The 17,272-nt window shown below is 36.2% G+C and overlaps 1 protein-coding gene across 22 annotated transcripts in view; it reads right to left on the bottom strand.

Annotated features, from left to right (window-relative positions):
* The window catches only part of dlg1a (discs large MAGUK scaffold protein 1a), a 167,489-nt gene that overhangs the window by 2,733 nt on the left and 147,484 nt on the right, over positions 1 to 17,272 (bottom strand). For 15 of the 22 annotated variants that reach the window (XM_067459728.1, XM_067459705.1, XM_067459706.1 and 12 more), the window contains 9 exons: positions 15,926 to 16,102; positions 12,975 to 13,041; positions 10,620 to 10,716; positions 4,533 to 4,574; positions 2,213 to 2,263; positions 1,983 to 2,084; positions 1,722 to 1,894; positions 1,448 to 1,557; positions 1,253 to 1,344 (listed from right to left, as the gene is read on the bottom strand). In XM_067459728.1, coding sequence (XP_067315829.1) covers positions 1,253 to 1,344; positions 1,448 to 1,557; positions 1,722 to 1,894; positions 1,983 to 2,084; positions 2,213 to 2,263; positions 4,533 to 4,574; positions 10,620 to 10,716; positions 12,975 to 13,041; positions 15,926 to 16,102 — 911 coding nt within the window. Of the gene's footprint in view, positions 1 to 1,252; positions 1,345 to 1,447; positions 1,558 to 1,721; positions 1,895 to 1,982; positions 2,085 to 2,212; positions 2,264 to 4,532; positions 4,575 to 10,272; positions 10,298 to 10,619; positions 10,717 to 12,974; positions 13,042 to 15,925; positions 16,103 to 17,272 lie in introns of all 22 variants that reach the window. The other 7 variants (XM_067459709.1, XM_067459710.1, XM_067459714.1 and 4 more) reach the window with 2 other exon arrangements.

Below are 17,272 nucleotides of genomic sequence, written 5' to 3'. Positions count from 1 at the left end.
TCAGTCAAATCTCTTTTTTGGCTTTTTTATCTGTAAAAAAAGAAAGAAAGCCTAATAATACCTGAATATAAGGTGTTTTTCATTTCCAGGCTTAATGAACCTTTATATATTCTAAAAGTTATTTGCAGTTAATAATGCAGTTTTCAAAGGTCTGTCTTGGCATGCTTCCCATTTTAATGTTCTGTTTTGGACGTATACAATTTTTTTTGAATATTGAGGTTAAAATGAAAATAAACATATTTTATTAAGATAAAAACTTAAGGAAACTATCTTGGAAATACTCCAGTCAACCCTTCCTCAGGCTAAAGGTTATTTACTGTTAGGAGATATAAAACCACACAGTGAAGATGCACATGCATGTGTCTTTTTGTGATATTTAATGGAAAACCATAACCATAATTATTATTCAAATGCCAGTGGATTTGTTCAAATGTTGATTGCTTTTTATTAAAATTTAAATGAATAAGCTTTGCTTCTGTGAAAACAGGATGTCTTGGTAGGGAGATAAATGAAAACATAATTAGTTTTGTTTATTAAAGGAATAGTTCGACCCATCTTCTGTCACCATTTACTCACCATCATGTAATTCCTATACATACTTCTATCATAAAAACATATCTTTTTAAACATATCTCTGTTGAGGTTTTAAACATAAACCCATTGACTTTCATTGTATGGGGAAAAAACACTGATATATTATTAAAAATATCCTCTTTGTGTTGCACAAAATAAACTTATAACGACAAGTAAATGATTTTTTAATTTTTTCTCTATTCCTTTTAATTTATGTAACGGGGTGTAAAGGAAAATAAAAATAGTTTTACCCTCCTGCTGACTAATGTCGTGCCCCTCACAACCCATTCACACACACATAGATGATTCGACTATCTGTCGACCATAAAAAGATTCGACAATTCTGATTCGAATGTATATCCTTAGTCGGGGATACCCCTACTAACAAGTAAATAAATTGGTGTATGTGTGTCCAGTTTACATTATAGAGTAAAACATCCAAGTAGCTGCAAGACCTTATTTTACTCATAACACTAGAAACACTAGACAATAGAAAAATCTCGAGGGAACCAGTGGCGAAGTAGGCTTCCAGGTTTTGATATCATCCCTGCATCACTATATATATATATAGAGTATAGATTTGTGGCAAGACAGGTAATGTACGATAACTGATGAAAATGACTCAATAGAAAGGTCAGAATTGATTTGGATGTGGCTAAGTTTATTCTACAGTTCTCACCGGTGAAGTGCTCTAGGAATTCCTGTTCCAGTTTCATGGCTCTGTCATAAGTCTTCCTGCCTTGCTCCTCCATCAATCTCTTATTCATCTCTCTGAGGAGGACAAAGAGGACCAGTTACTAGTGGCAATCATTCCAAAATTATCGAGCTTTAGTATTTATTGTGTGTTTGAGCGTCCTTTGATGCAACAACTTACAAAATATTCTCCACTGATTTTGGTTTCACGAACACCGCTATGGGGTAGAGCTGTGCTAACTGGAGTCGTTTGATGGCATTGCCTGAGACATCCAGGATGCAATGTTTGCCCTTAAAGCACAAGGGAAAAAAGATTTGTCACATGAAAAATGAGAAATCTCCTACTCAGTAAAATCTAAAGGTCATAATGAAACTCTCTCTCACAAAAAGCATATTTCCTTTTTTTTATTACTTTTATTTCTTTATCACATCCTAACAAGTTGAACTGTCATCACCTTTTCTGCAACCTCTCGCACTGACTGCACGCTTGTCCCGTAGAGGTGGTTGTTATATTGGCCGGCCTCTATGAACTTGTGATCTTGAATGTCTTTTTCCATTTGCTCCCGTGAGACAACAAAATGGTAGTCTCTGCCATCAACCTCGTAGTCTCGCTTTGGTCTAGTCGTGTCTGAGCAAAGAACAGTATAATGACCATTAAAACAATGCAGATGATATGCAGATGACATGCAAAATAATTGATAAGATGGAGTACTCACGGGGAACACATGACCCAAACTTGTCTGGAAATTCTGAGATTAGATCATCGTTGATCCGGTCTTTCATGGGTCCAAGGATAATCACTGGACGACTATAACTCACTGTTAACCACAATAATAATAAGTCTTACAATGAATCATTTAAGCAGAATTATACAATGACACCTAGGTAGATGGAGTAATAATAAAGAAAAGAAGAAAGGAAAAAAAGCTTGCAAGAAGACACTCACCTTCCTGTTGCATGACCGTCTCATAAGAGAGGACATAATCTTCCTGTCCACCTAGTAAAGACAGAAATACTGATATGAGTTATTTTGACAAGCATCAGAGATGTATTTTCCAAGAGTGGAAGTATTTTTATCTTCTTAGATGCGTCTTAAAACCCCATGCTCATACCGCAAATTCCCAGAGAGGACTTTAGCCTGCTGTCTAACAGCTTAAGTACACTAGTTGGCCAATTATTCAGAATGTAAAATAATGTATACTAACGTTCAAATGTTTGGAGTCAGTAAGATTTTGAGTAAATGTAGTTCTTTTGAACTTACATCAGAGAATCCAGATTTTATCCAACATTTATAATAAGAATGTGTTTTGAGAACCAAATCAGTATATACGAATGATTTCTGAAGGATCGTGTGACACTGAAGATTTAAGTAGTGGCTGCTGACTATTCAGCTTTGCCATCATATTGAATAAATTACATATTAAAATGTATGTAATATTTCACAAAATTACAGATTTTACTGTATTTGTGATCAAATAAATGCAGCCATTGTGAGTGTAAGTGATTTCTTTCAAAAACAATCATACCGACCTCTAACTTTTAAGCATTAGTGTAGAAGTTGTTAAACAGGTTAAAAGACTGCAGTAATAAATAAACAAATCCTTTAATTAATAAATAACCTCACTAATCAACCAATTTGTTGGATACCTAGTACATTAAAACTGAAACGTAACTGAAATCTGATGTTGAGTGTTTAAATATATATATATATATATATATATATATATATATATATATATATATATATATATATATATATATATATATATATATATATATATATATATATATCTGCGTAATTTCTGCATATAATCCTACGAAAGCAGCTTTCATGCCTTTGTCATGAACAGTAGTCTCTAATTTTCGCTCACTGTTCAGATGAGGAATATTTGAGAGCCATGTTGCATTAAATAAAAGTTCAAGTGGTTTTTCAGACCACTCGATGTAAATGACAGGCCATGCTTTACAAAACTGCTGAAAGACACATGCTTGTTCAAATGTTATATGAAGGTAATATTCCAGGCCATAATACGCTGTGTCCCTGGCATGATCACTAAAGCAAGGTACAGAGATAACAAGCACTTGTTTTAAAGTAAAGGCAAGCTTCTATCGGTTAAATCAATAGTGTTTTTAGATTATTTAGGCTCTTGCTATCACATTTTAAGACGTTTCCAGCACTTTTTAATGTTCTGTTCTGGAAAATATTTCTTTTTTTGAAACATTAAAGGGATAGTTCACCCAAAATGAAAATTACCCCATGATTTACTCACCCTCAAGGCATCCTAGGTGTATAAGACATTCTTCTTTCAGATGAATACAATATATATTCAGAGATATATTTAAAAATATCCTGGCTAATCCAAGCACTACAATGGCAGCCCAAAATTTGAAGCCCAAAACAGTTAATCTATTATAAAAGTAATCCATACACCTTAAGGGGGTTAATAAAGGCCTTCTGAAGTGAATAGATAGGTTTGTGTAAGAAAACTATATACACATTTAATACGTTATAAAGTAAAATATCTAGCTTCCACCAGACCGCCTTCCGTATTCAACTTTTCGGGAAAAGTTTAACTGGCGTAACTATGATATCAGACTGATGAAAAACATGAAAAACATGTTTTTTTTGTTTTGTTTGAAAAACAAAGCAAGCGATTTGAACTGCAAGAAGGGGTACACTTTCTGCGCAAGTTGAATATGAAAGGCTGAAGCTAGAGATTGACTTCATAAAGTTTTGGTCTGAAAGAAGTTTCGTCTGAAAGAAGAATATCATATATATGGAAGTCTTTTTTACACCACTAAATAAAAAGAGTAATTGCAACTTATCATCTGACTTTTTCTTACAATTGCGAGTTCTAAAGTCAGAATTCTGACTTTACAACTCACAATTTTGAGGGAAAAAGTCAGGATTCTGAGATTAAAAGTCGAAATTGCTCTTTTAATTTTTTTTATTTAGGGGCGGAAATGGGCTTCAATACATATACATCTAAGATGGGTTGAGGGTGAGTAAATCATGGGATAATTGTCATCTTTGGGTGAACTATCCCTTTAAATTAACCTGTTTCTGTGCAAAATCCTGGTCTTGAATAGAACACATCTTTCGATTGTGTGTGTGTGTGTGTGTGTGTGTGTGTGTGTGTGTGTGTGTGTGTGTGTGTGTGTGTGTGTGTGTGTGTGTGTGCTTAGAGAACAAAGGGAAATAAACACTCAAGGAATGAATTTAACAAAAACATGATGAAAGGAAATAAAAGGGAACACACACTTACGGTAACTACTTTCACTATCGCTGGCATTAGAAGTGACATGCTCTGAAACCATAAAAAGGGAAAATAAACACCAGAGACACAAAAAGACCAGCCTTGCAGGAATACGCCAGACACACTAGGAACAGTCACCAGCAGATGGCAGTGTTAAGAACCTGAACAAGACGTGAGGCTTTGAAGCTGATCTAAATTTGCTAAATTTCTCATAAAACTGCTTCCACAAAATGAATTTGGTAGTTTTAGCTTTATGAAAAATGTCCAATTATCGAACAGCCTCTGAATGCACGCAAGAAAGTCTCTCAGGGGGGTCTTAACACAGTCATGGTGCAGTGAGGGGGCTCCACTCCACCACCTAAAAGTGTCTCAATGTAGAAGTCTAAGAAAGGACAAAAAATACTAAACATTCAGAAGTCATGGAAGATTGTAAACAACCTTCTTTCACATCAACCATGCTGATCTTAAACCCTCATGTTCTGTTGTGACTGTTTTTACAGTACTGTTCAAAAGCCTGGGATGAGGTTTTGCTCTTTTTAAAGAAACTAGGTTCGTACTTATTCAGCAAGGATGCATTAAATTGATCAAAAGTGACAGCAAAGACATTTACGTTAGAAAAGAATTCTATCTCAAATAAATGCTGTTCTTGTGATCTTTCTATTCAAAGAATCCTGCAATATATAAATCTATAAATGTAATGAATAACTGTATAAACATAATGTTTTCAACATTAATAATAATAACAAGAAATGTTTCTTTAGCAGCAAATCAGAATGATTTCTGAAGAACCGTGACACTGAAAACTGCTGAAAATTCACAGGAAAAAAAGTAATTTTCAAAATATATATAATTTTAAAGTTTAAATTGTAAATATATATATATATTTACAATTTAATTGTAAATTATATATATATATATATAATATAGCTATATATATATATATTACTGTTTTTACTCTATTTTCCATCAAATACATGCAGCCTTAGTGAGCATAGATATTTCTTTAAAAAAATAAATTCAATGTAAAAATTCAGTAAAAAACATTTAGTTAAAACTAATTTTACTGACCACAAACTTTTGCACAATAACTATATTTTTCATTAACTCAATATACTGTAGTTGAGTATTATTAAATGTTTGCTTGTAATCAGTTCCTACTATATTACAACATGAGAATGACATGCTAAAACAGCCTTGTGGTCCCTCAGACCTCAAACAGAACATGAGGGTCTATTTCTTCTGACAACAACATTATTTGCATTTGACATACAGGTTTGTCCCCAAGATTATATGCGTGTTCACAACCTCCCAAAGCGGTAACTACATTTTTACATATTCTGATAAAAATGTGAGGGGTGTTTGCTGGTGCAAACTCGCTGCTCAAATACTAGGTTGTTGCAGGTGTTTCCAAGATATTGCTAAGCAGGGCACTTGCTAGGGCATTGCTACTGCTTCAAAGCCCTAAATCATGGATTCTCAAACTTTTTTGTCAGCTGAACCCCTTTAATATTTACTTGAAACTTGAAGCAACCCTTTAAGTTAATATTTCTATAATTAACATATACATCATGTTCACAGTTCTCAGATAGATAGATAGATAGATAGATAGATAGATAGATAGATAGATAGATAGATAGATAGATAGATAGATAGATAGATAGATAGATAGATAGATAGATAGATAGATAGATAGATAGATAGATAGATAGATAGATAGATAGATAGATAGATAGATAGATAGATAGATTCCCCCATTTTGGAAAACATACCCTAAACTGAAATATGAGCCATAAGCACCACTAATTAATGAAAGCATTTAAAATGCAAATGTTGTTAACAGGAGCAGAATCAACTTGTCTTACACCGTGGGTTGGGGCATAATGGACAACAAAGGACATGAACATAGCACTGATCTGCAAACTTTGGGCCAGATTTACTAAACAGCACAAACCACAGCATGAGAATCTCATAAAAGTGATGGGAGTGGGAAGTTCTGACAGGTGACATTCTGACAATGTGCAATTTAAAGAACTCAGACACAGCAGCTCATTTCCATTATGACAAATGCCATCTATCAAGGATAGCAATAACATCTTCCTTTAGCATTCCAAATAAATGAACATTAATGGAGAAAATTCTCTGCCTTCTACCATGAGCTGCTCTCTGCGCTCCGTGGCTCCGCCTATAGCAGCAACTACCGCAGCATGTCAAGTGCATGCCTTTTTTAAGTGTTAAATAATGCCGCAAACAGTTAAAGGCACAATATGTCATTTTTTCACCACTTATTTCAAACAAAGGTGTAGCTAGATGACGCTTCATTTAACGTAATCAAGAGAGAATCATATTTATGAAAGAGCTAATGTATGAAAGATGTATTAATGTTACAGTAGTATGAAGCAGGGTGGGGCTGAAAGCCTGTGGAGCTGAACGGCAATTGCTAATGACAGAATAGCGTGACACGGCTCTAGAGCAGTGGACCTTTTATTATGCCGGAGACGACGACCGCTTTCGCTTCTTTGGGTCATGCGTATGTGGGGTAGCGCAGCACTGTTTTATCATAATAGGGTACAATGTAAACATTCTTGGAAACATTTAGGATAATGTAGGCATACAAGTCGACAAAATATATAACATATGTTCAAGTCGTTTTGGGATATTTTAATTCAAAAATCTTGCATATTGTGCCTTTAAAGCTACACTGTGTGATATTTTCCCCCATCTAGCGGTAAAAAGGTATATGACGATCCAGTGAATATTAGTTTCTGTTCCTCTCAATTCCGATTTCGTTTTAACTCCTACGGTGGTCGATTTAGTCCAAGATTAAATGGCTTCCAGTTCGACCTCGTCCATTTGTGTTACTTTAGAAAACTATTATAATTTGCAATTATTCAATTTGTCAGTTAACATGTAGGTTGACATCTATGTAAAATGAATAATAGTTTTACGTTTTCGTTATTTTGTTACCATTTCATTGCTAACATCAGCTATCAGGTTCCCAGACGAATGCAAGCTAATCTTAGTAAAGTAACTTTTATCACCACTACCGTTATTCTGTATATTGTACGACATTAGTAGCGTAAGGCAAAGTTTACATTGTAGGAACAGACTTTCAAAAAGGCTTTCAGGTTTTCGTATAGCAGTCTCAAGCAATCCCCCTCTCCACATTTGACATGGTGCCATCGAGTGTTAAAACGGAAAGGCAAAGCTTGAATTTACAGGTATGTCCCTCTTTGGGTAATGTACTTTCAAGATGGAGGGGCAACATGGCGACCGGTCATTTTTAATGGCATATTATAAACTTACGAGAATACTTTATTACTTGAAAGAAGTAAATATACATTAATGAGCACATATATTTTTGATCTTCTCTTCACACGGGAACCTTTCCCACAGCATTTAAGCAGGCTCGGGTAACCCCACTGCTTAAGAAACCCTATCTGAATCCAGCACTTTTAGAAAACTACCGACCGGTATCCCTTCTGCCTTTCATTGCAAAGACCCTTGAGCGAGTTGTGTTCAATCAACTCTCTATGTTTCTTGAACGGGACAACCTCCTAGACAACAACCAATCCGGCTTCAAAAGCGGCCATTCGACCGAGACTGCCTTGCTCTCTGTAACTGAGGCACTGAGACTGGCAAAAGCAGCTTCCAAATCCTCAGTGCTCATTCTGCTGGATCTGTCTGCTGCTTTTGACACAGTTAACCACCAGATCCTCCTGTCAACACTTAAGAGGACGGGGATCTCAGGATCTGCTCTCCAGTGGTTCAGGTCTTACCTCTCTGGTAGGTCCTACAGGGTGTCATGGAGAGGTGAAGTGTCTAAGTCACATCATCTAGCTACTGGGGTTCCACAGGGCTCAGTCCTTGGACCACTTCTCTTCTCCATCTACATGTCATCATTAGGTTCTGTCATTCAGAAACACGGCTTCTCCTATCACTGCTATGCTGATGACACTCAACTCTACTTCTCATTTCAACCAGATGATCCTACAGTCAGTGTTCGTATCGCTGCCTGTCTGACAGACATTTCTGACTGGATGAAAGAGCATCATCTTAAACTCAATCTTGCAAAGACAGAATTACTTGTTTTCTCAACCAACCCAGCACTTCATCAAACTTTCTCCATTCAGCTTGGTTCATCGACCATATCTCCATCAAGGACAGCAAGAAACCTTGGAGTTGTGATTGATGACCAGTTAAACTTTGACCACATTACTGCAACAGCCCGGTCCTGCAGATTTGCTTTATACAACATTAGAAAGATTAGACCCTTCCTATCAGAACAGGCTGCACAACTCCTGGTTCAAGCTCTTGTTCTCTCCAGACTGGATTATTGTAATGCTCTTCTGGCTGGGCTTCCAGCATGCACTATCAAACCCTTGCAGCTGATCCAGAATGCAGCGGCGAGAGTGGTCTTTAATGAGCCGAAGAGAGCGCATGTTACGCCTCTCTTCATCAAACTGCACTGGTTGCCAATGGCTGCTCGCATCAAATTCAAGGCACTAGTTATCGCCTACAAAACAACCTCTGGCTCTGCACCAATATACCTAAATTCACTTGCTCAGACTTACACACCCTCCAGAAGCTTGCGTTCTGCGAGCGAGCGGCGCCTCGTGGTTCCATCCCAAAGAGGCATGAAATTGCTCTCACGGACATTTTCCTGGACCGTTCCTACCTGGTGGAATGACCTGCCGATCTCAATTCGTGCTGCCGAGTCTGTAGCCATTCTTAAATAACATCTTAAGACACATCTTTTCCATTTGCACTTGACCAATACAGAATAGCACTTACTGATCACCACAGCAACGACCAAAAGCGCACACTCCTGGATCATATCTACGTCTCTCATCCGGATTTGTGCCTTCAGGCGGGTATTTTACATAGTTATCATAACTATCAGAATCCAGTGTTCTGTATATTGCGTACGTGAGTTTTTGTTGTAGATGGCTATTGCTGCGCGTTTAGCTAGAATACAAAACCAACCCATTGGGCCACTGAATCTGCATTAACGACAACAGCTGGGGCAACAGCCTTAGTCCTAATGGGTTGTTATCATAGCTATCAAAATCCAGTGTTCGGCACTTTGCGGACGTGAGTTTTTGTTGTAGATGTCTTTCTTTAAAAAAAAAAAAAAAAAAAAAAAAATGTTGTGTATTGTGCTAATTAATTGAGATTTCTTACAGCTCTTACAGGTTTTTGGCCTTGTCTGTTCCGTTGCTTCTATTACTCTCCCCTTTTTTGTAAGTCGCTTGATTAAATGTAAATGTAAATGTAAATGAAAGAACTAAGTGTTTTTAGCTAAGAATAAACAAAAAAAATGTTACACAGTGTAGCTTTAACTGACTAGCGCAAACCTTAGTAAATCCAGTTGCACAATTTATTTAAATATTCTCCTCATTAATTTTCCATCTGAAAGGGAATCTAAGAGAATCTCCTACAAGTGCATCTGGAATATGGTCTTGCAAAACGGAAAAATTCCTGTATACGCCTTTTCAAAGAAATGTTCATTGTGTGTCTTCAGTAAATACGGAAAATAGTTTTTAACAACAAAAGAGGGTTTGTGCTGGTACAAGCTGTTAGTAACTCTGGCCCTTTGTGTTTTACAGTAATCTAGATGCAAATCAGGCTACAGACACAACACAATTCTAACCCAACATCACTGCTACTGGCAAGACAGTTGTAAGGGCAATAATGGGAGTTTAGTGGGGCCGGTGGCGGGGTAGACCTGCTGTAGCCTTTGTGGACTTACTCAAGCCTTTGTCGTCACTCAGGTCCTGTGGAGCAGTCGGCAGAGAGCAAGGAACAGGAGAAAACCACAAAAATAACAATGATTACTGGAACAACATATCTGGTCTTACCGAAGAACATCGCTCCTGCCTTACAACAAACCCAGATATGGAGACTTCAGTGGTCTTCAACAGACATTCTGTCTGTATATTTCATGTTGATGCAGAAGGGATCAATCGAATTTCCTATCATGTTTAGGGTTGTTGCAGAAGCAGGAGTTTCGTTCAGGGGTGTTGATGTGGCGCATATGCCACTACCCTGTCCTGCACACGCCCATTGCTTTTCTGTGCCCGCGGCTAATGTACTTACGGTCCACATCGCTTGTGTCCTGCTCGCTGGGGTCCTTGTTCTTGTAGAAAGGGAATTTTCGCGAAAAGAGGTTCTTTTTACGCTTGTCATTGAATGACTGCTGAGAAGGAGAGGGAGGGATGAAGTGGGGGGAGAACAAAAAAGGAAGAACAGATGGAATGGTGTTGGGTGTCTAATTCAAGTATGAACAAATGCCCAACTTAACAGATGCCCATGTTACTGACTCTGTGGCCACCGCCATCCAATGATGCTGGAATGACAAAAATCACTAATGCTAGAACTTATAAATAGACATGAAACCAGATATTGATTTGGAGATGGCAACAGAAAGTCGAGTTTATGAGGAATTACTGAATGTCAGATCAACTTAAAGGGTAGTTACCACAACCGTGGTCAGCAAAGTGGGTTTATAGCACAAGGGACAAACTCAAAGACATGCAGCCCTCGAAATGAGTTAGTTGGTTAAAGTTAGTGACTGCCACTGATCAAAGAGTTTGGATGGGAACAAAGCTACAACAAGCACAAAAGACAAATAGATGGACAGCGGAGTCATTTGCAGGAAGAGAAAGTGAAGAGCAGTTTGACATCAATGGCAAGCGTATTTATCTTTTTGTTCTCTGAAACGTTCATGCACTCATGCTGCATTAGTGAATGCAGTTGAAAAGGCTAAGACACTGAAGAGTAGATGACGAGTTGATCCGGTGCAGATGTTTGCTAAACACAATACTGCTGCAAAGTTAAAATCACTAGGGCTGGGCAATATTGAATATTGACAACATATTCTGTGGTTATCTAAAATTAATTGACACTGTGAATTTTGCAATGATTTAAAGGTGCTTTTTGTTTTGCCATTACAGTTTATAAAGATGACACCATTAGATTGTTTCTACAGTACTTTCTTATCTATATATTAAACTTTATTAGCAATCTGTGTTGAAGATAGTGCGTTTGATTTATTGTGAATCAGGTCAAACAGACATTTAATTTAATCTATTCATAACTTATATAATGATGTTTGTATCATTCAACTAAGCCCATTAACAATATGGGATATTTTTATACTAAAATGTGCTAGTAAAAAATATTAAATTAGTGTTTTATGTGTTACATTATGATGTTATATAAGTGCAAATACATGGGGGGGGGGGCTTTTTTTTTTACTGTTTCTATGGTTTACTATTTTAGTTTTTGCATTAAACATGTTTTAATCTACAATGGCTGTTCAGCTGGAACTATGGTTCCTTTAAAAATACTTAAAATAAGCCTGAGCAAGTACACGAATACTGATTTATTTTGCATGTCATCAAAATAATACAAAATATTGAGATCTATATCATGTACATACTGTATTCAAAAGTTTGGGGCTGGTAAGATTTAAAATATTTTGAAAGAAGTCTCTTGTGCTCCCCAGGGTTGCATTTATTTGATTCAAAAAATATAATACAAATGAAAATATTGTGAAATATTTTTTACACTATAACATTTTATTTAATCACAATTTCCTATTTTATTTAAAGTAATTTATTTCTGTGATGGTAAAGCTGAATTTTCAGTAGCCATTAATCCAAGTTCCACATCCACATTCCAAATCTGATTCTGCGCTCAAGAAACATTTCTTATTAGTATCAATTATTCAGGATTCATTAATTGAGTAGACATTTTATTTTTATTAATTTTTATATTGTTCATTTTTATAAAAAATAAAAATAAAAACTTTTAGCAATCCAAAAATCTTTAATGTCATCTTTGATCAATTGAATGCCTCCTTGATGAATAAATTGTACATATTTTTTTGTTTGTTTGCTTGTTTTTTTGCCATATGGCCCAGCCCTAATAGTTACATGCTGTTAAGAATACTCACATAGGAGAGAATTGTGAACAAACATACAGGATTAGTACACTACATTCAGGAAAAAGACATTTGAATTCATTTCCTAAACAAGCATCTCATTCATGAAGAATGATTCATTACTTATATATAGTACAACACTACTTTGTTAGAGCTTACAGTTGCCAGCTGTTAGTCGTCCTATGTGAGAACACTTTTGGCTTTTGAAATGTTACAAGAAAGGTGCAACAAAATGTTTCGAATGCTGAACAATTTATTAACACTTTCATCTAAAAATATCATAAAAATAACAGTGTTTCAAAGTAGGCTACAAGATGCATTCATGTTTTCTGATTTCTGTCAAATTAAGTTATGTTGGCATGACTCCAAGTAAACCAAATACATTTTTTACACAAAAGGCCCATTTGTAATGTATTATTAGTCTATAAGCTGCTGCTGTTCAAAAGCAGTAAAAGCAGGTTTGTGTCACACCAGACATGGTAAATATTTGAGCAGCAAACACTTACCGCTTTGTCTCGAGACTTGGAGTTGAATTTGACAGTCTTTAACCTGGCTCTTTCTTTTCTCTCCACCCTGAAAGAGGAAGGAGACAGAGAATGTAGGGTGAGTATTTTCACTGTTAATACACAAAAAAAAGTATTTGGTTCATTATGTACATGAGTATATAAACAAAAAAAATATGAAGCCTAAAATTCTGCATATTGTAGCAAAACATATTTTGAGGAAAGAATTGGAAAGTTACATACATGTGACATGCAAAATGTATCCTTAAAATACACAATATGGACAAAAGTATTGTGACACCTGGCCATTACACCAACATAGACTGTGATGACACTGCATTCTAAATACATAGACATTAATATTGAGTTGAAAATCCCCAATTTGCAGCTATAACAGCTTCCACTCTTCTGGTAAGGCTTGGTTGTTGTGGATATTTTTGCCCATTCATCCAGTAGAGAAGTTGTGAGGTCAGGCAATGATGTTAGACAAGAAGGCCTGGCTTGGAATCTCTGTTCCAGTTCATCCAAAGATTGTTCAATGTGATTGAGGTCAGGGCTCTGTGTTGACCAGTAAAGTTCTTACATATCAAACTCATTCAACCATGTCTTTAGTTTTTTTGTCATAATGAAGTCAGGCAGGTAACATTCTCCTTGCATCCACCATATCCAGACTCACCCACATCAGACTGACAATCAGAAGCGTGATTTGTCACTCCACAAAACATGTTTCACTGTTCCAGAGTCCAGAGGCAGCGTCCTTTACATCACTCCCACGCTTGCCATTGTTCTTGGTGATGTGAGGCTTGCATCCAGCTGCTAGGCCATGGAAATCCATTCCATGAAGCTCACGCCACACATTTTTTGTTCTGAAATTAATGCTAGAGGAAGTTTGGAGCTTTTCAGCTATGGAATCAGCAGACCGTTTGGAACTTTTACACACCATGCAACATTTTTTTCCACAAAAGTTTGTAAATGCAGACTGAATGGCTAGGTGCTTGATTTTATACATCTGAATTTATTAATTAAGAGGTGTGTCTCAATACTTTTTTTTTAAACAACCTTTTCAGCACAAAATTATAATATTATTATAAAATTTATATATACACACATATTGATTCAACAAGGCATTCTTTAGAAATGTTGCCCCATATTGATAGGATAGCATCTTGCAGTTGATGGAGATTTGGGGGATGCACATCCAGGGTACGAAGCTCCCGTTCCACCACATACCAAAGATAATTATAATAATTTATGATAATAATAATAATAATAATATTAATTTGTTTGATTTATATAGCGCTTTTCAATGAAGTAGGGAATCTACTGTAGGGAAGTAGGGAAACCAATGTGCAGCATCCACCTGGACGATGCGACGGCAGCCATATTGCGCCAGAAAGCTCACCACACACCAGCTGATTGGTGGAGAGGAGACCGAGTGATGAAGCCAATCAGGATATACAACACTACTTTGTTGCTCTATTGGGTTGAGATCTGGTGTTGTGGGGGCCATTTTAGTACACACCATTCAACCACCATCATCAGCCTGCACAGTGGTAACAAGGCATGATGGATCCATGTTCTCATTCTGTTTATGTCAAATTCTGACTCTACCATCTAAATGTCTCAAAAGAAATCGAGACTCATCAGACCAGGCAACATTTTTCTAGTCTTCAACTGTGCAATTTTGTTGTGCTCGTGCAAATTGTAGCCTCTTTTTCCAATTTGTAGTGGAGATGATTCCATTCAGTTTTGAGTTCAGGAGATTTTTTTGACCAAGACCACACCCCTAAATGCATTGAAGCAACTGCCATGTGATTGGTTGATTAGATAATTGCATTAATGCATACATATGTGAGATGGCCAAAGATTTAAACAAAAGTAAATGATTGTTGAAGGTTGTGTGTATGTTACAAAAACCATGCTTTGATGGATCTAGATGTCCTCTAACCTTCAAAATCCAAATATGAAGTACCAGGAAATATGATGTATATCACATCATATGTTTAAAATATATAGGATTATTTACAAAAAATTTCACAAAGAGAAATCCCAACTTGTTTCTAAAAATACAGAGCACTGCTGGCTGCCCCCAGTGATCAGTCAGGAGACGAGAGAAGCACATTTTTAGAATGAGGTGAGAAGTCAATTATCAACTTTCAATCAGCATATAACTGGGTGGAGAGAATGAGAGAGAAACTCTCACGGCATCACACATCAGAGCTGACATTCAAGGCTCTAATTATACTTGAATATCAGACTTGGACTGTAATATCATGTGATGTAAACCCATGACTTTGATCAAAATAGAGCAGACTTTGTCCTGCTAAAGTTAATTTCAAAGCTAGCATCATTTGTATTCTAAATCCATTTTAATAATATTGTCATGTTTTGTATAATCCAGTACTATTTTCGTCACAAATCTACAAACTAAGTTTGGATAAAACTTTATTGGGGTCATCATGATTGTGGTAGAAATATTTTTATTTATATCATTACACAATCATTTTTGAAAGTGTTTAACATATGCTAGTTTTAATAAAAATGAAAACCCCTGAAATATAAAAGAGCTAAGGATTGAAGAAAGGCACAGTTTTCAATCTCCAAATGCTGAGTCAAGTTAAAACATTACAAAGAGAGAAGACTTACAGCAGATACTTTTAATTCAATTATCCAAATATGATAAGTCTTGGAAGCCATTGTGCAGTTATAGATAAAATGTGCTCATTCCTCATTATTAACAATTACTATGCACAATAGGTGATAACTAAACCAAAATGAAGAATGGCAATGAATTGAAACACAAAAAACTTTGAAAGACACATTAGAGAAAAGACTATGAGCTTTGGGTAATGTGGCATTAAATGCACAAATTGTGTTAATCATGATAAAGGGGGTTAACAGAGCTATCTTTGTACTGTACAGTATGTTCTGGAATGCATGGGGGCATAGCCTACCTCTTCTTGCTGGGAATGACGCCCATCTCCTCCATCTCGCCATCTGGAGTCACATGCCGCGCCTGCCACCACTCCTCGTCCGAGGCATTCAGGACGTGTAGGATGTCGCCGAAGCGGAAGTTCAGCCCCTGACTGGGCAGTCCCGAGTCTTTTGTTATGTCATAATCAAACAGGGCTCTAAAGGAGTAAGAATGCAGTAAGATGAAGAATTTAAATGTATATTTTTTATATCTTTTAGTGCTGTCAATCGATTAAACAAATATTGCCAATTTTTCTAATTTAAATTTTGCCAATTTAACTAATAGTGATTAATCACATCGTATATTATAGTTAATATTTTATATTTTTTATATATTTTTTATTGTTAATATAAAATATTTTTTATATTGCAATAATTGATCATTTAATCTCCAAATTGTTGTAGAAACAACATAAATACTGTGTAGACCATATTTAAAATATTGATTTAACAGCTTTTTAAGAAAGAAGGCCAGTATCACCGATACCAATACTGCTACTGATGCTATGCACCCCCCCCATTTAAGTTATTATAGCCATTCAGCATTTCAGTCTAATTAAAAGCTAGCAATTTTAACATTTATTGGGATTTAAAAACATAACTTTTAACTTAATTGAACTTAAATAGACAGTTCACCCAAAAGAGAAAATTGTGTCATTTACTCACCATCAAGTGGTTACAAAACTGTATGAATTTCTTTCTGCTGTTGAACACAATAAGAAGATATTTTGAAGAATATGGGTAACCAAACAGTGACCCCATTGACTTCTATAGTATGGGGGAAAAATACCATGGAAGTCAACCGTTTGGTTATCAAGATTTTTAAAATGTCTTGACTCTTGTGTGTTCAGCAGAAGAAAGAAACTCATAAATGTTTGGAACAACTTGAGGGTGAGTAAATTATGAATTTTCAATTTTGGGTGAACTATCCCTTTAAAGTAGACCTATTATGCCATTTAAAGCCTCCTCATTTTGTTTTGATGAATGTAAACAGCAGGTCTCTTTCAAAAAACACTTTCATTTTCTTATAATATACATTGCACATCACCACATTTTTCAATGATTCTCAAACATCTAACTGGATGAATTAGTCTCTCTAAATCCCTCCTTTCTAGCATACCTTGCTCTGATTGGTCAGACAGCCCAGTCTATTACGATTGGTCTACCGCTTACAGCGCTTGTTGGAAGCTAAACGGCCATCACCATAACTCTCAGCTCAGGAGGCTTCCTCAGTCCTCAGCATTTGTACACGCTGTAAAGACGTAACGATGACGTCGATTTTACCAAATCAATCTGACTGCGAGTCCAATGATAAAACATTGGAAGAA

The sequence above is a fragment of the Pseudorasbora parva genome, chromosome 12 (genome assembly GCF_024679245.1).
Source record: "Pseudorasbora parva isolate DD20220531a chromosome 12, ASM2467924v1, whole genome shotgun sequence".
Classification (NCBI taxonomy): domain Eukaryota; kingdom Metazoa; phylum Chordata; class Actinopteri; order Cypriniformes; family Gobionidae; genus Pseudorasbora; species Pseudorasbora parva.
The sequence above is the reverse complement of the archived record's forward strand: the minus strand, read 5'-3'. Positions and strand labels throughout refer to the sequence as shown.